Source organism: Candoia aspera, chromosome 1 (assembly GCF_035149785.1).
Source record: "Candoia aspera isolate rCanAsp1 chromosome 1, rCanAsp1.hap2, whole genome shotgun sequence".
NCBI lineage: Eukaryota > Metazoa > Chordata > Lepidosauria > Squamata > Boidae > Candoia > Candoia aspera.
In genome coordinates this window covers 241,566,639-241,586,968 of record NC_086153.1, presented here as the reverse complement: position 1 = coordinate 241,586,968, position 20,330 = coordinate 241,566,639, and the positions used below count along the sequence as shown (strand labels likewise).

At 38.7% G+C, this 20,330-nt stretch overlaps 1 protein-coding gene across 2 annotated transcripts in view; it reads right to left on the bottom strand.

The window, feature by feature from the left end:
- Positions 1 to 7,945, bottom strand: part of LSP1 (lymphocyte specific protein 1) — a 95,729-nt gene extending 87,784 nt beyond the window's left edge. For both annotated transcript variants that reach the window (XM_063289335.1, XM_063289337.1), the window contains exon 1: positions 7,764 to 7,945. In XM_063289335.1, the coding sequence (XP_063145405.1) occupies positions 7,764 to 7,843 (80 nt within the window). In that variant the 5' untranslated portion in view covers positions 7,844 to 7,945. The remainder of the gene's footprint in view (positions 1 to 7,763) is intronic.
- Positions 7,946 to 20,330: the final 12,385 nt, after the last annotated feature.

Sequence of the window (20,330 nt, the reverse complement as noted above, 5' to 3'; positions counted from 1 at the left end):
TCTCCAAGTCTCCTCTAAGAGATCTAGAGAATTCAGGACAGCTGAGGATGAACACGCAAAGGAAAGGATGGAGCCCACTGGCCCCACAAAGCAAGTCTTAATCAATGGCCATATATGGGCAGCCTCCAGATATTGCGAACAAGAAGCCAGAGCAAAAAGCAACCTCGAAGGATGGGCAGGGATAACTGATTATGTCTGTAAGGAGCTATTTTCTAGTCCAAGGGCTCATAGCTCCAGCAACAAAAAAGGTGAGTTTGCTTCACAAGATACCAGCCTGCGCACACACTTCCCTGCAAACTGTGTTCTCTCTAATTGCATCCAGTTTTGATTTATGCAAAATGCAGTAGTTCAATTATTGACTGGGACTAATAGCAGAGAATATTTGTCATGTGTGCTGAGGCAACTCCCTTGGTTATCATATTTGTTAGAGGCACTATTTAAATCTGCACTTTTGCCAAACTATTTATTCTCCACCTAAGGCAACTTTTGGGGAGGGAGAATTACTGGAAATTTGGGGGAAAGGTCTTCCTCATAGGGAGAGGAAGGTTGGTAACCAAACAACAACAAAAACTCTTTTATTTCCACAGAACATTTTTGTCCCAAGTTAGTCAGGAATGCCACTCCAGCTTTAGAGAGCAATCTGGCCAAAAATGTTAGAAAGCAATTTTTTGTTTTGTTGTTTCAAAACAATTAGGAAAAAGTCTTCAGTTACTTTATCTTGAAAGGTAAGCATGCAGCTAATCCCTGAATCCTAAATGTCTTAGCTCCACATCATAATTACTTCAAAAGGTCAGAATATTGAAGTATTTTCGCCATTTCTATTTTCATTTTTATGACTTAGGTACCTCTACTTCTTCTGGAAATGAAGAAGCTGGTAGCTGTGCTCCACCTTATACTTTTATCATCAAGTTTTGGGATGCTAGCTTAAGATTTTTGAGAGAGCCTATTCTTTAGAGTGACTAAGGGTTCTTCTCCAATTGCAGCTAACCATGGCAAATACACACACAGGAAACCTTTTTTTTTCCTGCCTTATCCTGTGACATCACCTAGATCTCATCCTGAGCCCAAGAGGGAGGCAGACTTAAATCACCCTTCTTGTAATGATGTTCAGGTAGTATTTCCCTCATTCTGACCCCATCCAAGGGCAAAATCTCTTAGGCTTTGTCACCCATTTCCTTGGCGGGAACTCAGGTGACTGCAGTGAGTGGGAACAGAGGGAATCAACACAGCATAAGGACTGGCAACAAGTTCAGCAAATGTCATGCTGCTATAGTTTTCTGCCAACTGAAGAAGTGCAGAGCACTTCAGGTTATCAGTGAAGTGCTCTTTACTCGTGACTCACAGGATCACCAGAATGGCTTGGTACAGCCAATTTTATTCTGTGTCCTCACAACACTTCATTTGCGTCATCTTCAGACCATGATTTGCATAGCCTTATCCCTGTTTCTTATACTGCAAAACATCTAGTAACTACAAAACACAGAGAGCTAAGACAGTCTGGAAAACTCACATTCATGCCATCAGATCTTCCTTTTACCACAGGAAGAGCTGGATTCTGCTAAGAATCTCTAGTGAGGGAAAACTCTGATTTTGAATCTGTATTTGCATGATACGCTTAGTTATGGTTAACTTTACCAAGTTTAGAGCTACCATACCTGTACTGCCAAAATCCAAACCATCACTAGGTGGCAGCATTAAACTAACTACATAGATTATGCATGCACAACACAGTAGGCTAAACTATGTAGGCTATTTTATGGTTGAGTGTGTTGCATGAGCATAATCAATAATAAAGTAATGGATTAGAACAGCCTTCTACAGTCAGGTATTGTCCAGAGGTGTTAGATTCCAAAATCATTCATCCCAATTAGGATGGCCAAAGGCTGCAGATTATGAGAGTTGTAATCCAACATATATGGAGACTATCCAATTAGGAAAGGTTGGCATTGCCTTTTTAGATTGTCATATTTTGTTGAGGTTTTATCTGCTACATTTGTCATTTATAATAACTTAGGAGACTGTTTTCCAGCCAAGGCATCATCATGTGCTCCCAAGCAATGGTTCGGGTATTAAGGAAAAAGAAAAAATCATCAGAAAGATTTACAGGGTTGATTGATTGATTGATTGATTGATTGATTGATCAAATTTCACCAATGGCCATCTCCCCCTGACAGAGGGACTCTGGGCAGTTTACAATAAAGCTAAAAAATTAAAATACAATAAAACCACAATTAATACATAAAATATAAATATAAAATAGAATCTAAATTTGGCATTCCTATTCCTTATAAAATCAGAAGAGATTTCCCGATCTCATGAGATTTCTGCAATTTTTAAAACAAATTTTATTTTACTTTGAGAAGCTGAGGATGGCCCTTCATGGACACCCAGGTTATATTGACAGTTTTAGGAGTCTTACTCCTGCACTAGTTAATCACTGATTCATTTTAATGTCTTGACTTCTAGATCCTTTTTTTGGATAACACATTACATACAATATAAATTGGTTCTAAATCTTTGAAATAAAACTGCAGCTTCATAGTAATAGTAGTACCTAATATGCTTACACTATTGCGCCAGATTCTGTTTGCATTGCCCCTAAATTCTTCAAATGTCTCTAAGACATTACTTTTTCTTGCTTTATTCCCAAATCTGTCAGCTTAACTAATATATGAATTTGAAGTTGTGACTCTTGTTGCATTTGGGAGCCAAGGAGAAGCTGGGGTGTAACCCTATCTAATTAAAGCTGTTTTACTTACAGGAGATTGGAGAGACATAGCATATTATTGATGATACAATATGATATATATGATATGATATGATATGATATGATATATGATATGATATGATATGATATGAGATGAGATATGATATGATATGATATATGATATATAATATGATATGATATGATATGATACATTCTGTACATATCTATCTATAAATAACCCAAAAGGCATCATTTATAAATAAACCAAGAATGAAGAAGACTGAGGTATTAACAGGCTTGGGAAAACTCCAATGTTTTTAAAACAGCAATTTAAAAAGTCAGGAAAAAGGAGGAAGTAAGGTAGCTGTGAGGATGGCACATGTGCAGTGAGTATAAAATAGGCTTTTGTGGGAGGATGGCAAAAATGGATAGAGAGAAGGAGAAATCCTGAAAAGGGCCATGCAGTTAGTCTGGAACCTACTGCAGCATTCTGTTGAAGGTCCCACTTCTCTTCCATTTCTGACTCAGCCCCTTTCTGCTCACACTCCTTGCTGAAGAGCTAAAGTGAGTTAAAGAAAGTGGAGGGTACTTCAAATTCTGGCAATTCTTTTAGAGCATTGCTTGCCTGCAGCAGATATAATTATCTCAGGTTAAGCCAGTAGTCAAAGGAAATGCAAAGGAAATGTATTAAAACACACATGTGCATGGATGTACACCCACACACAATATTTTATAGTGCATGCACATGTAATTTTACAGATTTGGGAGTACGTCCCACTAAATACAGCACAACTTATTTCTGATTTGATAGTCACAAGATTACAGCTTGAGCTTCTTAGAGCAACCTTTACTCATATGGTATTTCCAGGCAAAACTCTTATCATGCACTGATGTTCCCCCGTCTCCGTTCATGGAATTCTACAGGAGGGAAGGTATCCAGACATGATCATTTTCACTACAAGGATAACCATCCCATATTTTTCTACAACATTTCTTCCATCTTTTTTTCCATGAAAGAAAAGAAGGATGGAACAATCTCACACAATTTTTTAACTGCAGTTCTAGGGGACATCTGTCAGGAAATATCTATTTGCTCATACACACAAATGTCACTTTATTTATATTTCAGTTTTACTAAGCACAGTTATTTTCATTCAAATGTACAGTTCAATATGCAGTTTATGTTTCCTGTTTCAAGAAACTTGAGTGTATATTAACTTAGATTGAGATGAAAACAGATTTTTTTAAAGGGGGAAAACCCCAAAAAGCTACCTAAATGAAGTATTCAAGTTTTAAACTTTTGCCAAAAAAAAGAAAACTATGAAAAACATTACAGTTTTGTCCACAACTCCACTGCATGCTCCTTACATTTTGAAAGAGTTACATTATGTAGCTTCTATCCTAGATATCCAAAGGGACTACTAGAAATGCGGAAATCTAAAAGAATAGTCAGAGTTTTTTGAAAATCAAATAATCATAGGTGCAAATTATCCCTTATGTGCATAATGGTCAGCTGCTCTATATAGGCCCAAAGGACGAAGTCTATATGAGTTCCACAAATGACCCTGGTGTATAGTCCCAGCTATACTGAGGATTTCCCACACATGGAACAAGTTGCTGGCATGGGAGAGACATGCACAAAAGTGGCCCAGGAAGTCATACAACTGTTCTCTCATTACAAGGGGCCTTCCTACAGGCCTCCCCTAAGAAGCACTGCCGTTTTGTAGATGAGTCAGAAGTACTCAGTCTTGCCTTTGTGCTAAAGAATAGGAAATATGTGCTGACTGGTAACTGCTCCTCCACAGTGTGAAATTTGTCCATTTGAACATTATGAATTAGGACTATGCATGCTTTGAAAATGAGTCAGAGAAGTGTTTCAGACCTCTGCAAGTCCAGCTCATCTCTGCTATTCATTAAAGCAGCCATGGTTTTCTCCTCCTCCTCCTCTTTTTAATTTTCAAGCTTCTACAAAGTGCTTTAAAAATTACATTAGTCAAGTCATTAATGCATTAAAGCAGTTGTACTTTTTCTCAGGTTCTTAGAAAATGCATGGCCACCTGAATTGTCACAGAGAGGAACTGCATTTATGCAAGGTACTGAAAAGCACTTCTGAATAAATTTGAAAGCATACTGTCCTGATTACCAGGAAACACACTGAGACAATGACTTGGTCTCTAATATTTATTAGTAGTACTTAACAAGAATCCTAACAAACTGAGGAAGCGTGGGAAAACCCAGCCATATAAACCCCAAAGGTTAAGGCGGTCCCGATCTGTGTCTCTTTGAATGGCTGAACAGTTCCTCAGTGCTACGCATGCGCTTGACAGTCTGGGTGAGAGCCCCCTGCTCGCCATCCTTACTCATGACACATACACTGCCTAATTTTTTTCTGAGTTGGTTGGTTGAATATAATTTCAGTTTCTATGGCTACCCATTCATGAGTATCATAAACTCTCTTCCCTGTGTGGGAGCAGGAAATGGATCCCCAGTCTTGAGCCAGTGAGATCATCTACCAGGTACAGTATATCAATCAGTACAGGTAATTCCGAGGCTGCCATCTTCAAACCTTTCCAGATCGCCATTTTTCAAGGTAGCTAAATTTTAAAATGCTGGCTAGTTGGCAAAACTACCTCTGGAATGTATATTCTAGTAAACACCTTGTTATTTTTAAGCATACAGTACCAAATAATTTTAATCCATCTGGAAGAAAAATCAGAACAAGATCCAAAGTACGCTAAGTAGAATCACTAATATCACCAATATCTTCATAAAGGCTACAACTATTTTAAGGGCAAAGAGAAATTGCCACAAACTAGCCTCTTGTGGTTACTCTGAAAGAAAGTATGGTGCCTACAGATTCGATTTTAAAAAATGTAGGATCATCTTTGACAGCCAACTCCATCTGTTTTATTTATTTACTTTCATACTTACACATTTACTACATTTTTATGCTACTCACTCTCAAAGGCTCTGAATGACTAAAAATCAGGAAAAAAATCATAAAAATAACACCTCGGTAAAAATACTACTCACCCCCAACTCAACATTTATGTAGCCATGTACCTATCATTTTGAAAACAAAAAAGGGAAGTTGGTAGTGAGAAAACAGCAGTGACTAGGCGACTTTGCAATTCAAGATGGAGTCCTGCAAAGACCTTGAGACTTTCTCTCAGATAATACCTAAGTATATTTGTGCTGCAAAACAAGTTTCTTTGACCAGTTCTATGCATTGCTTTTTAGAAAGTTGAAGGGAGGAGGCTGGTAATAATCTAACACCAAAAGCAAAACCCAGGGCCAATTGAATCAATTCACTCTTGTAACGATTAGAGTCTTTATTTCTGACAAGTTCTCAAGATTAAGTGAATTAAATTATTCATTATGTGCTTTAATCACTACTTGCAAGGACTGTATTTAAAATGTTACAAATGATTGATCTGAAGTTCTACATTCATCTTCGCTTCTTACTCCATAGTCACTGAGGGAGGCTTCACTTCATGCAAAATCTATAGCTATATTGAAGCAAAGTGGGGCACATGGCTGACTCTAATAACCTACTCCAAAATGTTACTTTTCATTTATTTGTGATGAGGGGCCAAATCATAGGTGTGTGCCTGTGATACTGGAGGGTCCAGGCAATGGGTTCCCCACGGGCACTCCAGAATCTAGGCTGCTGAAAAATGCCAACTTGATTAAAGGAAAACCAATAGTGTGCCTAAAGTTCTTATCAACAGCTTTTCATTTACACAGTGGTCTTTACTTGTTGCTTCTTTGCTTGTAAGATCAGGGAAGATAAGTAAAGACACTATACCACTAAATCTATTTTTACAATTACAAAGATACTTGTAAGTGGAAATCAAATAAAATCTCTTCCTCACTAAAGCCATTGGCTTTCAAGGAAGCTCCCCATCCAGGGTAAATTGGAGCTGGATGGTGGTAGTGGAAACTTTTCATCAAGACTATAATATGGAGGGAAGGAGGTAAAAACCTTTCCCCTATCTGATATGCCACAATCTAAGTCTTGATCACCTTCTTCTTGTCCACCCAATAGCTGCTACCTTAAATCTACCCACCCAAAAACATGAGTATATGTGCATGCGCACACACAAGAAAAGTGTAGGTGTGCATTTGTCTTAAGTTTCAGAATTGTGATAGGAAAATACAATCTCTTCTGCATTTAAATCCATGCTACTAGTGAAGACATGCACACACATACTTAAGAAAGGGCAAGACTCCAGTGTGACTGTAGCATCATGAGCATTTCCATAGTCATTGCATTTTCTGCAATCCAAGGCTGACATAAAGAATTTGAAAGGCTGAAGATTTGTAGCTATATTAACTTCCAGCATGCTGTAAGATGCATAGCCACTCTACTTCTCATAACCATTAATATAAGACTCAGACTAAGCATCAAGATTTTAAAAATAGATCTGTCACAGTCTTGTAGAAAATGAGAGGCCAGTGTGAGGAGCAAGAAGGGAACTACAGTGAGGAGTAAAGAAATTTCTGCCTCTTGGCCAAAATGTCCACTCTGCAGCTATTCCCCATTGCTTTCCCATCAGCACATTGTAGTCTGTATAGTATAGAGTCTAGCTCAGAGAAAAATGGCATCCAAGGGGACAGACTGGTACATTTCCTATCTCCCATACACAGCACAGTCTGGTGCTGTGACATCTAATTTGCTCCTAAAAGGAAGAATTTAATATTTAAGACCATGTGGAAGTACAAATTGGATTCATATGAACCACAGATTAGCCAACCATATCTTTGCCTAACTTGTTGTACAAACCCAGACCAAGTGGTCAATGAGTGAGTCATGTGATCCCAGAACATTGAGTTAGCTGATTAAGTAACCCATAGGTAAGAGTACCTTGCAAACTCAACTGCAGACAAGCGGGCCAAAGTAACAAAAAAGCTGGACCCTGGATCCAAAACTGATTACCTGATATACTTCTAGATTTGCCACTCCCCCTTTCTTCTAAAAACTCCATAGACATTATAGCTACTTTAAAAAAAATCAGAAGTCAAAATGATTAACAATTAAGCTGAACTTCCTTACCTTTGGGTCTCTCCTTGGGCACCTTCCTGTTCCCCGATTTCGCTCTCAAGATCTCTCAAACATTCTTGCTCATCGGCCATTTTCTTTGCTGGCTAAGGTTGTAAGTTGAGTTACTTTTCTCTCCAAACTGTTTTGTAAGAATGCTAAGTGTGCAGTTGTTCTCTCACCACTCTTCCTGTATTGACTCTAAAGCCAGATGCACCGGAAACCATGTGGGACTGAGGGTGTGAGTTTACTTTTTAATCAGAAAGAATCATTTAAAAAAAAAAAAGTCTTAAAAGAAGAGAACTAATCCCTCCCCCCAGAAAATCTCAAGTACTAATGCAGGCCATAAGGGGAACAAAGCATAACTGCAGCTCACAGAGCAATCTGGGTGTTTAAGTCAAACTCACAAAGCAGCAGCACATCTGTACTTGCAACTGTAGATACCTCACATTCTTCTTTCCAGCCTTATCTATGTTTTGTCTATGTAAGGATCCTTAGAGCAAATAACAGGGTTGGGAGATTCGGCAGTTGCAACACAACTTCAAGTATCTACAAGCAACATATCTGAAGGGATGGAAGGAGCAAGAAATCCACAGTCTTGCAAAAACCCTGAACAGAGGGGCTATGTAGCACAGTAAGAGATATTGTTCAAGTTAATGGGGGTTAACCACATAGAACATATTGTTAACAGAAACAGCCCTTTTTTACCAATAGGTGAAGTTACTTCCTTGAAAGGACAGGTAATTTCAGTGTCCTGATAGGTCATTAAATTGTCAACTCTTTGATTTTATTTTAGGGTTTTTACTTTTAGAGGAAAATATGACTTTTAGAGATGAGATGACCTGTTTCAGAAGATAAAATAATTTAGTGAGCATTGGAAAGAGTATATATTGACTGAGGGGAAGGAACGGAGGACTCCCATTTGCTAGTTTACTCCAGACAGCAAAATATTTTGGATTAGCCCACTTAAATATGTCACTTTCCAGCAATTGGTCCAGAGAAATTTTTCAGAGAAGTTAGTGGACCAGTTTATGAGAAAAGTGCAAATTTTATTTCATTACTACTGATGACCTAGTATCTGTAGAACCTTTCGCATATACCTTGTATCCAGTTTGGTCTAGTGGTTAAGGTGCTGGGCTAGAAACCAGGGGACAGAGTTCTAGTCCCGCCTTAGGCATGAAAGCCGGCTGGGTGACTTGGGCCAGTCACTCTCTCTCAGCCCAACTCACCTCACAGGGTTGTTGTTATGGGGAAAATAGGAAGAGGCGGAAGTATTAGGTATATTCGCTGCCTTGAGTTATTTATAAAAATAATAAAGGTGGGATAGAAAATAAATAAATAAATATAGTTCCTCTGCCACATCCATACATGTCTAGGCTTCCAAAACGTTCAGGGCCCAGAAACAGAATTCTCTCCCACCACACCCCCATCTTCTCATTCCTCTTGAAAAAAAAAAAAAAAGCAGTCTGAGGACTCCTGGATTCTGACCCCCTATTTCATTTTTCTCCAGAACTCACAGAAAATTCTTTCGAAGAGAATATTTGTAGCTCAGGGTTGAACTGTGGAGTCCTTGGTGTTCTCTGAGCCTTGTTTTCTTGCAGATGTTTCATTGCCAGACTAGGCAACATCTTCAGTGCTATGCACCTAGTCTGGCAATGAAACATGTGCAAGAAAACAACAAGGCTCAGAGAGCACCAAGGACTCCACAGAAAATTCATTGCCAGATTTTGGTCACAAACCAAACTGTGTGACAGTTCAGTGTATCTGTCACACTGAACTGCAGCTTTATGCTTGATCCCTTCTAAAACAATCCTATCTCTCACCTTTGACTGCATAACTAGCTAATATATGTAATCTGATAAGAAACCTTAGTCTTAATTTAACCCATGAGCAATGGTGTTAAACCTCAGAATGAGTTTTCTTCCTTCCCATTCTCCTCAACCTCACAACAACTGTATAGTAAACAATATATAGTATTCTTTTCACAGGACTTTATTCCATAAGTCTGCTAAAATGAACTATAGCCAATAATAAAATTCTTAATTTTTAAGGTATTATAAGAAGCTTTGTTCTTTTTATCAGAAATAAACCCTATTATTAAGTTCAGTGAGACCTACAGAACGTACTTCTAGGGAACTGTGCATAGAATTGCCGTCTTAGATTATTAAAAAAATATGGCCTTAATACTTTATTCTCCTTCTTGCTTGAACCTGTGAATAGATTGCTTATGTGTTAATTGAAAAAAGGCCTTGAAAAATGTTTCTGTGATTTAAACAAATTCCCCATTTTTTAGAATAACCTCTAATTCAAACTAGAGTGCTGGTTTGCTTCATACATATGTGGCATGTCTGTCAAATCATAGCAGATTTTCTGTCTTTCACTTGCTCTCTTTATGAATTACTAACCTTTCTGACATAATCTACCCCATGCATTGCATGAAGATGTGAGACTTTGATCGCATGGCTGGGGCTGCCATCCTGACTTTTTTGACTTGGCTTTTTTGACATATCTGATGACAGTCAGTTTTACTGTCGAAAATTGTTGTTGTGTACTAGTAAGCATGAACAAGCAAGTTCCCTCAAAAGTTCCTTTTCTTTTCACCACAGCATTGTACAAAAATATTTTGACCTAGGAACTACATATTCTGTTTAAAGCTTGGTATGGTAAAGCAGAAGTTATAAAGAATTTAAAACTTTGCAGTATGAAGACGTTTGGTCTATAGTTAACCTGTTGTTGTTTATTCGTTTAGTCGCTTCCGACTCTTCGTGACTTCATGGACCAGCCCACGCCAGAGCTTCCTGTCGGTCGTCAACACCCCCAGCTCCCCCAGGGACGAGTCCGTCACGTCTAGAATATCATCCATCCATCTTGCCCTTGGTCGGCCCCTCTTCCTTTTGCCTTCCACTCTCCCTAGCATCAGCATCTTCTCCAGGGTGTCCTGTCTTCTCATTATAGTTAACCTAGATGTAAGAAAAAGTAATTTTGATTTAGAAAAGAAGTAGTGATTAGTAGTGATTTCTCAGTATGACTTGACTTTCCTGATAGGATTTCCCTGTAATGTTTTTCCCTCATGCAAGTGCATATACTTGTCTTGCTAACTGGGACCATAAAGTTAAAATCTGAGAAATATAGTATTTAGTTTTAGTAATAGTCTGAAGTTTGCCTCTTCTAATAAATCTGTCTATATTTATGGTATGTGTGTATGTTTAAAAGGGACTCAGGTTGTTTTCATTATTATTTTAATAACTAAGTTTATTCTTTTCCCAAGGTCATGAGCAATTGAAATATAAATGCAGTTGAGGTATAAAGTGCACCTGAACTACACTTTTTTTAAGGGATAAAATAGCCCAATTATTTTCCAAATTGTGTTTGGAAATAACCACTTGGAGCACATTAACTGCATTTCAACAACCTTTTACCTGGGAAAGCCCAACTGAACTTATTGCTGAATAAAGGTTAGAATTGCCCAGTAAACAATTACTTGTCTAATCAAACCAAGCCAAATCAAGCTCCTTCACAAGGACCACTGTTGTTAAAACTCCATATACCTAATCTTGCTGATTATACACTGTTGCATTTGCATTTCAATGTTGCATTTCAGCCCTTGCACAAATGAATGTGTGGCCTATTAATGCAAAACTGTCGATGTTTATCTGTGTCCCCTAGGCATTTTACAAACATCTCATCCAAAGTATTCAGGGCTCAAAATGAAAGAACTGTGGTTAGGAGTAGATAGGGTGGGGAAACAGATTGTACACAGATAGGAAATAAAAGCATGAGGCAACCACACTAACCATTCTACCACTTCCTCTTGATGTCTTCTTCTCCTCTGTGTTAATACCTTCCTCATTTTTTCTACAGTATGTTCATACATGAAGCAAGGTCTTTAATACATAGCTTGAACAGTACAATTTACTATGCCTCAGGTGGCTTGGAACAGTGAAACCTCAAATTCTTTCTTGAACTAAGTTAGTGAAAAGAGAGAGATTGCCTTTAAGCAAGAATCCTCTGATTAATTAGATTAAGTATGTGAAATGCTTGGAAAACTCTAAGAAGCCTGTGTTTTACATGACTATTGAGAAATAAACTATTCCTGTGCACAGGATTGCAGCCTGAAGCACTGAATAAATGCAGAAATGCTGTATTGTTTAGCAAATGGCAGTACTGTAAAAGATTTTCCACATGTCTTTTTCTCTCATTCTGATATTTCTCCAAAACCAGTGATCATGCTGAATCTGCATGTTTATCCTCCATGTTATGTTATATTATTTACTTAATTTGTATGTCACCCAATCCAGAAGTCTTTAAGATGTGGGAACTCATAAGAGGGTCTGAAGATGTGAGATGAGTTTGTAATTCTCCCCCAACTCCCTTGCTTATGTTCTTTTAAGCAGGCCATTTCACCTTGCTTCACATGGAAGGGCAGCCAGGGGAAAAGTCTCTTGATTCAAGCAAACATGACCATTTTGTTTTCTTGCCATAGTATAGAGATGGCTTGCCATTGCCTTCTTCCAGTATTTGTTTTTTTAACTTCCCAGTCATGTCTATTTCCCTGGAATTTCCTGGAGGCCTCCCATCTAAGAATTACCCAGACAGACCCTTGCTTAGCTTCCCAGTCCAAACTAAGTTGACCAGGTGCTGCCACCTGCTGAAGATGGCCCTATTTCTATATCTCCAAGATAGGGAGAATAAGTAGCAAGATGTGGTATTAAATTACACAGCTTTATGTGTAATTCCAATTTATGTACCCATTATTAAGAGTTACATGATAGGGATTACACACACACACACACACACAACTTTCCAAGTAAATGATATAGATTTGCCACCTGATTTCCAGTTCTTTGATTGTGCAGTCTGTTGAACATCACATTCTTTGTACTTGATAAGAACTTTTGTTTGGCTCATAGACTAAAGTACAGAATGGCACATTATTCAGTGGGATTCATCTTAAAGAAGCATTTAGTATGAATCAGTTATAAGTGTGCCAAGTTCCACAGTTTGAAACAAATTCCCTGCAAAGTCCTCCATTTTAGTTCCTAAGTTTCACATTCTGGATAAACCTTCAGCCATTTGTTTTTTGTTCTGGGGTTTCAGCCTGACAAAGAATATAGTCAAGCCAGCATTCATAAGAGTAGTTGTTTTGTCATGAGCAATTGGTTTCAGCTGAGGCTGATTGCTACTGCCATTTTCTGTTCTTAAACTCTCTTTTGGGGAGTGATTTTTATAGCTATCCCAGCATCCTTTCAGTTTTGTATGTTGCTTCAGGCATTTAGATGGGAAGTAGCAATTCATCTTTTAAAAACTGAATTGAGAAACATCCTGTTCCCACTCAAATTGTTGTTCAAAATATGAAAAGGTTCAAAAAGCTGTGGAGCTTTGCTGCCACCACCACCCTTTAAGGTTGGGAATGCATTTGTTATATTGGGGGCTTCCTCAATGAACAGAATGCAAACAGTGTGGTGGGCGGGGCAAGCATGAATAGTCCCAATACATCCCATCATCATCAGCTCCAAGATATGGGTGATATACCATGGTTTCTTTGAAATAACAGATAGACTAGAAATAGAACTGCACTATATAGACTGAGGGTCTTTCCCACTATTGAGTTAAAATACTGTCCTTCCCTTCTTGAGTCAGCATAAAATAATAATGGCACAAAATGTGCTGTGCACATTGTTAATCCTTATCCTGCCTCTGTTATATATGATTCAAGTCATTGCTGGAAGGGGATGTCCTGACTGACAAGTTTGCCACTTATTACAGGCAAGGTGACTGATTTTTCTCCTCCATCTTTGCTGTCACTCCCCTTCAGCATGTCCCAGACAGTAGGAAAAAGATCAACCAATGCAACAGAGCAGCACAAATGGGATGGGTCTGACTTTGACTAGACTTATATGAGTCTAGTTTATCTGCTCCTTCTCTCACATCTCATTTGGGCATCTCCCACATTTAAAATAATATGACATGAAGAAACATAAGAGAAGGCACCCAGGGCAGATATAGCTCCAGAAAGTTGGTTGGGTGGGTGTGTCCTTGATATGATTGGGCAACTGGCTAGATTCTGTAGGAAGGGATAATTGAAACTCAGTAGCTGCTGGCAAGCTGGTCTCTCACTTCAAGGGGAGGTGCTGGGTGAGGGGAGTGATTACAACACAATACAGGGAATCTGGCAAATGAACAGCAAAGATCCAGGTTGACATGTCTCATTATTCTGTGGACGTTGCAATGTAGAAATCTGTGGCTGCTGCATCTAAAGATAAAGTTTTCCACTGATGCAACTATGGAGTAATTCTAATATGGAGTTGCAAAAATATGTCCTCTCTTCCTTCCCGAATAAAATAGCAGTCCCACAGAAGCTCGTGCCATGCATCACAGTTGCTTATGACACTACTGATGGGAGGGGGGCACCCTTTTGCCTACTCTACTCCTGCTTTGGCAGCAGCCAAGGGGCAATGTGAGAATTTGCATTACATGTGGCCCAATCACAATTGTGAGAATCCAACTCTCTGGCACTTGTGTTCTCAGCCTCTGGCAACCGGGGAAAAAGGCAGGTTTGTCATGGCATGATGATGATATGGAAAATGGCAAGCAAGGCCTGTATTTTTCAGTTTTGCAAACAGTGAAAACAGGGAAGCAATGGCATAATGCAAAAGATATCTTGACACAGCCAAGGATGAGTTTGTGATTCCATGTAACCATTCCTGATGCTTTCTACTCCTTTAAACGTAGAATAAGCAGCTGCTTCTGATTATGAAATATGTAGTTTGATATTAAATGAGAGAGAAAAGGAATTACAAAGATAAAAAGTATGACTGGGGAATTATCTCAAATGAGAACATTTCTGGTTAAATTCCTAACATTCCTTCAAGCTTAAATTATACTTATTGCTGTATTTATTTATTTTACTAGGCTTATATGATGCTCCAGTTGTTAACTCTGAGTAGTCCACAGTCTCTACAAAAACAGCATTTCTCCTGAAGGGACTTCCGGGGAAGAAATGGCGAACTGAAGAGAGCTCCACTAAAAGCAGAGCTGATGACTGCAGTGGAATGAAGAGCTGGCGAGTAGACCAGGTCTTCGTAACTCTTCTCCGGACAAGGAGAGGACTTGAGATTGCCCACAAGTGCTCCAGACAGTTGCTCCTCACGAGGAGACTGCAAGATGGTGGTCTCTGGTGGATTTAGAGCTCTGGGAGACAAGGGAATAAACATCTTGCTGAAACTGCGGTCAGCACCTTCAACAGGACACTGGGTTTGCAAACTTCCTTTTCTAATCACTTTCAGAAAGAGTGTCTGCCTCTGTAGATAGACTGTGTTTAAAAGATGTTATAGAAGAGGAACAAGTTTTACCAGACAAGATTGAGACTGATCTGAAAGTGGATTTGAAAATGACAGGCTACAATAATGACATGGAAAATGATGTTTCACTGGACATACAAAAGAAACTGGCTGATGTCTTAATAATTAAAAAGGATATACAAGTAACAAACCAAGAGAGTGACCTGGAAAATTTTCTTATACTGGATTTACAAAAGAGGCTTGTTAAAGCTTTGAAGAATTTTGTGAGAAGGGACAAGGAAAAAAATGAAAAGAAATCAAGTTCTAGGACATTATTTGAAGGGTCTAAAGATCAAGATTGTTAAAAGTAAAAGGAAGGAATATAAATTTGGTTTATTTGACCAAGATTAAAATAAATGTGTTATCTCTGGTAACCCTTAATGCACTTTTGCTGATCAGGACTGAAATGACGAGGTTTTAAGGATTTGTTTATAAAGAGATGGGATATGGGAAAAAGAGATCATTTGTTGTATTTTAAGAGAAGATGATAAGTTACTATAAGTGTTAATACTTGTTATGATGAAGGGGGAAGTAATTTCATTATATATTTATTTTCTTTTTCTTTACTATATTCTTATTTTTTCTCTTTTTCCTCTCTTTTTTTTTTGCACTTTCTATTTTTTCTTTTATTCTTTTTAGTTTGTATTAGTTTTAATTTTTTTACCTGTAATTTTAATAAAATTATTATTAAAAAAAAAAGAAAAACAGAAGTGCTGTTTGCAAAGGAAGTAAATTTGAGAAATTGCAGGAGAGATCTTAACCCAATGTCCCAATCTTCATGCCATCAAAGGCTCATCTTCACATCCTCCTAATCTTGGCATGAAGACCCTGCTAACCATTTTAATTATGTCTGCTGATATTGTTTTTGTCTCATCCCCAGCTGACCATGGAGGCAGCTTAAGTTTGTCTTCAGCTGTTCCAATGTATTTTCAAAGTATTTTCCCTCTTTGACACAAGCCTTGTTATATACACAATCTATGACATTTTGTTTATGAACTTGTTGATGACAGTCACTCCTATAAGGCACTTCAGACAGCTGTGAGCATGTCCCCTCCCTTCCAGTGACTGGGCATTACCTTCCATGGCCACTTTGGCTTGGGCTGCAGTAGAGGTCAGAGACTTTTTTTCTGCAGAGGCACCTACCTGTTGTGTAATGCCTGACTAATGCTTACTCAGGCTTTACACAGGCTTCTTATATACATGGGTTTAGTGCATTTTATATTTGTGGGTTTAGTGCTTTTTAAAACAGACTAGACCTGCTTTTTTAAAACATAGCTTTAGCTTTCTTTTGAAAGAACACTAGTATTGTTTAAAACCAGGACTACCAGTCCTTGGAAAGAGTGTTAGTCCTGTGCTACACAGAAAGGTGATTTTTAAGTCAGGAAAGAAAGTCAGGTTCTGCTGCTCTGCATTGCTGATTCTGTCCAAAATGAGTGCATTACACATTTCTGCTGCTTCTGCCATCAGTGGGTTTCATATAGCTGTACTGTCCACTGCTTGTATTAATTTGGGTAGACAGGAGGTGCCATTTTGGCCTTCTTCTATGCCATTTGGCCTACTTACCAGTTTGAGCTGAGGTAAAATTGAAGAGTTCTGTTTTTCACTTTTATCCCATATGAAGGTCACAGGTGCAACAGAGGGGCATGGGGTGACATAGAATGAGCACCCTTGATGCTCTTTGATGCTCCTCCACCATTCCAGTGATCTGTCATGCAAGCTATTTTTGAACAAGGGTCTCCCACCGTTCTGGAAGACCATTTAATCCATACCCCAAAATAGTGCAGCTAATAGGTTGATGGAGTAAAGAAGGGGTATCAGATGAAATAAAGGCAGTTTGTCCAATGAACCAGGAAACATCAGTTCTCCTTCTTCCCACATTCCTCCTCCACTCCACCAGTCTGTCAGATGGGCTATTTTTGGACATAGATTTTGCACTCTTCCAGAAGAACAGTATGCCTGTGTTCTGAAATAGCCTGAGTGATAGGTCATTGGTACAGAGAACCTCCACACCAATGACCTATCACTCAGGCAATTTGAAAGCTGGCTGAAGCCTCCAATTCAATCACTGTCCATCTCAGGTAGCCCCTTGGATTGCCAACTAAGCACAGCCATACACATTAAGGACACTGGTTGGCTGTTCCTTCTTCCACCAGCTGGTGACAAGGGGTGGGAGGGGAAACACATCCAGGGGAACCCACCAATCACAGCCCCTAAATTGTCCTGCATTAAAACTATAAAGGCAGCACCACTCACTTTCTTACTACTGAGGCAGAATGGGGTTCAGCCATTGGGGCAGTTTAATTTATGCCGGTATACTTTCTCCCATCTCAAGGACTAGAGGAATAGATGTTAACGCAACGATGAGGAAGAGCCCCAGAGGTATGCATTTCCTATCCCCACCATTTGAGAAGCTGACAAAGAATCTTTTAGTTTTAGGAGAACATTGTAATTGGCCTCGTGGTTTTTTGTCTCCTATTCTTCCAGATCCCTAAACATGAAAAGGGTTTGTTTCATTATCAGGCATGTAGATGTTTTTCCTCAAATGCTGTCAGTGAAGCATAAGGAAGTACTCAGCTTTAGAAATGTTTGTTTTCAGCAGCACACTAAATTATCTCTCTCTAAGCAGAAAACACTCCCAGGAGACTAATCATCACCACTTCTCTTTCTGCTGTACATGTTCATATATTATAATGCTGATCCCACACAGCAGTTCTGGATATGGTTTTATGATATGCAAGTGAAATCTCCAAGAAAATATATTGCAATCTGTTTCCGCAATACAGTCGTGCCTTCTTCCAGGATGGTTCCTTCCATTACAGCCTCCCCTTCCCAATCCAACTCTAATTCATGCCCACTGAGCATGCTTTGGAGTCTTTTTTTCTTCCTCCCTAAAAATTCCTCGTTCAAACGTGGTGTGTTTTTTGTATTTCTGCAGATCTCATGATTTCCCCCAAGGCTGCTGATATTTCCCATGTGTATGAGTAATGCCACTTTGGCTACATATGGAATGGGAGACAGGTAATTGAGTTCACATAGAAAATGATCAAATGGGAGAACAAACAGTAGAAAAGAGCTCCAAAAGAACTATTGGCTCTGTGAAAGGAATAGGTATAAATTTAATTGCCAGCTATGTTTATCAGTCAAAAAAAAAAAAGATTCAGTGGTCTAGAAGAGGCAAAACTAACCACACTGGATTAGTTTTATTGCTGATGATGAGTTGCTTTTCAGTCCCTTTCTTGATCGACTGCACCACTTCTATTTGCTGCAATTGGTTATTGATTAGTTTCCTTTTTTTCCCTATGATTTCTAGAATATGCCCATAAGACATAAATAGGGATATATTTCTTGCCAAAACTACAGACTCTCAGAAATAATCTATCAAGTCCATTCTTGGACAGTGAGCAGAACCAATGCCAGCTTTAGTTAAGGGCAGAGTTAAAATTAGGCAATCCACTGACATCTTTTCCATCTCTCTTTCTGGTTTTCTCTCTTCCTCCTTCACTTCTCTCTCCTCTCTTTCCTTTCTTCCTTTTGTCCTTTAGAGCTGGTGTTGGGGGTCTATCAGTGCCCATATGATTTTGTAAAATCTTTTACAAAACTTTCTGCTCCTGTTCTTTGCCCAACTGTCTGCTCCTTTCAGCTGCTTCATATCTACATATCTCTCTCTAACTAGTGTAGACAGATATGCCGTATATATTAAGGTTCAGGTATGTAAAAGGGTACCATAGGGAAAATGTTTAGGAGCTGTTTTCATTGCCACAAAAATTAGGACCAAAAATTGGTTTAAGGGGTATAAGTTGCAGCTACCTAGGTTTCGTTTAAGGAAAAACTTTCTGATCTGTACAACAGTGGAACAGTCTGTCTATTAAGGTTGTAGGTTCTCATTCTCCATCTCATTTAAGAAGAAGCTGGACAGCTATCTCTCACAGATAGTTTAATTAGTTTTCCTGAAAATTGCAGAGGGTTGGACTAGATGATGCTTGTGGTCCCTTCCAACTCCATGATTGTATGATCAGACAGACAGACAGACAGATATAGCCTATGTAAAGCCTTGAGTGGATGCTTCAGTTCAATTGAGTTGTATGTAGCAAAGCCATACTCTGCTTTTAGTATTACATCAGAGCCATCCTAATACATGGAACCTACCACTTTGCTGGTCTTGGCAAAGCAAAGTGGTCTGTGTTCAGAAGTGTGTGTTATATTTATTCAAGACTAGGATAATCATAATGGAAAATATGCTATGATAATCAAGATAGCAATGGAACCCATTCCACAGCCTAACATTTAGACAAATATTATGTTAAGATAAATTACAACTATTGCCATGAAGGTGCCCATCAATCCTCTTTAAGGAGGACTTTCCAAGTCATGGTTTGGATGTTACAACATCCATCTCCTTTGTCTTTAAATAATACTATTCTGACAATGTAGGCAGTTGAAGAAAGGCTGACGAACTTATGATAAACACAAACCTGTATGAGAATAGGCATTTGAATGTAAAAGTATTTAGGGATTTAAGGTAAATAATATTTATACCTTGAAATGAGGTCAGAAGGGAAAAGAAGCAAATGAAGTTCTTGTAAACAACTTCATTGCATTTGATTATACTTGCTGGAATTCCAGCAGTTGTACTCTTACGTTTTCAAATTATTGTCAAAAAAGAGCCCACAGAGAGCACCCTGCCGCAATTCAGCTGAGAAATTATGAGAGCATGGATGACTGTTGCCAAATTATCCCTGTCCAGTGATAGCTATACCCAACAAACCAAGCAAAGTTAGTAAAAGCTTTTTACACTATTGAGGCCACCTGGTTCTCTAGCAACAAAGCTGGATCTAGGCACATCTCCCAGCTGTGGATTTGCTGTCTTAGAAGTAATACAACCTTCCCAAAATAGACTGAATATATATACACTCCAGACTTGAGGATCATTTACTCATAGCACCTCTGCCTTGTTGCCTTATCCAGGGATCTTCACAATCTCCCTTTACCCAGATGATAGAAATGGCATTTGAGAGGTACATACTCTGAATCACATTGAAATTTGCCCAAGTGTTGATGTGTAACCTCCACAATAACTGTTCTCAGTATGCTAAATGAAGTATTAGGATATGCCCTTCACATGGTTCCTTGCTAAACCCTTTGAACTGATCTAAAAGAAGAATGGGAATTAAAGCAACCAATCAGCATCCTAATGCCAGAGCAAAATAGGAGCCAGTTTGTTCTGCCTGTTCTCAGTGCTGCA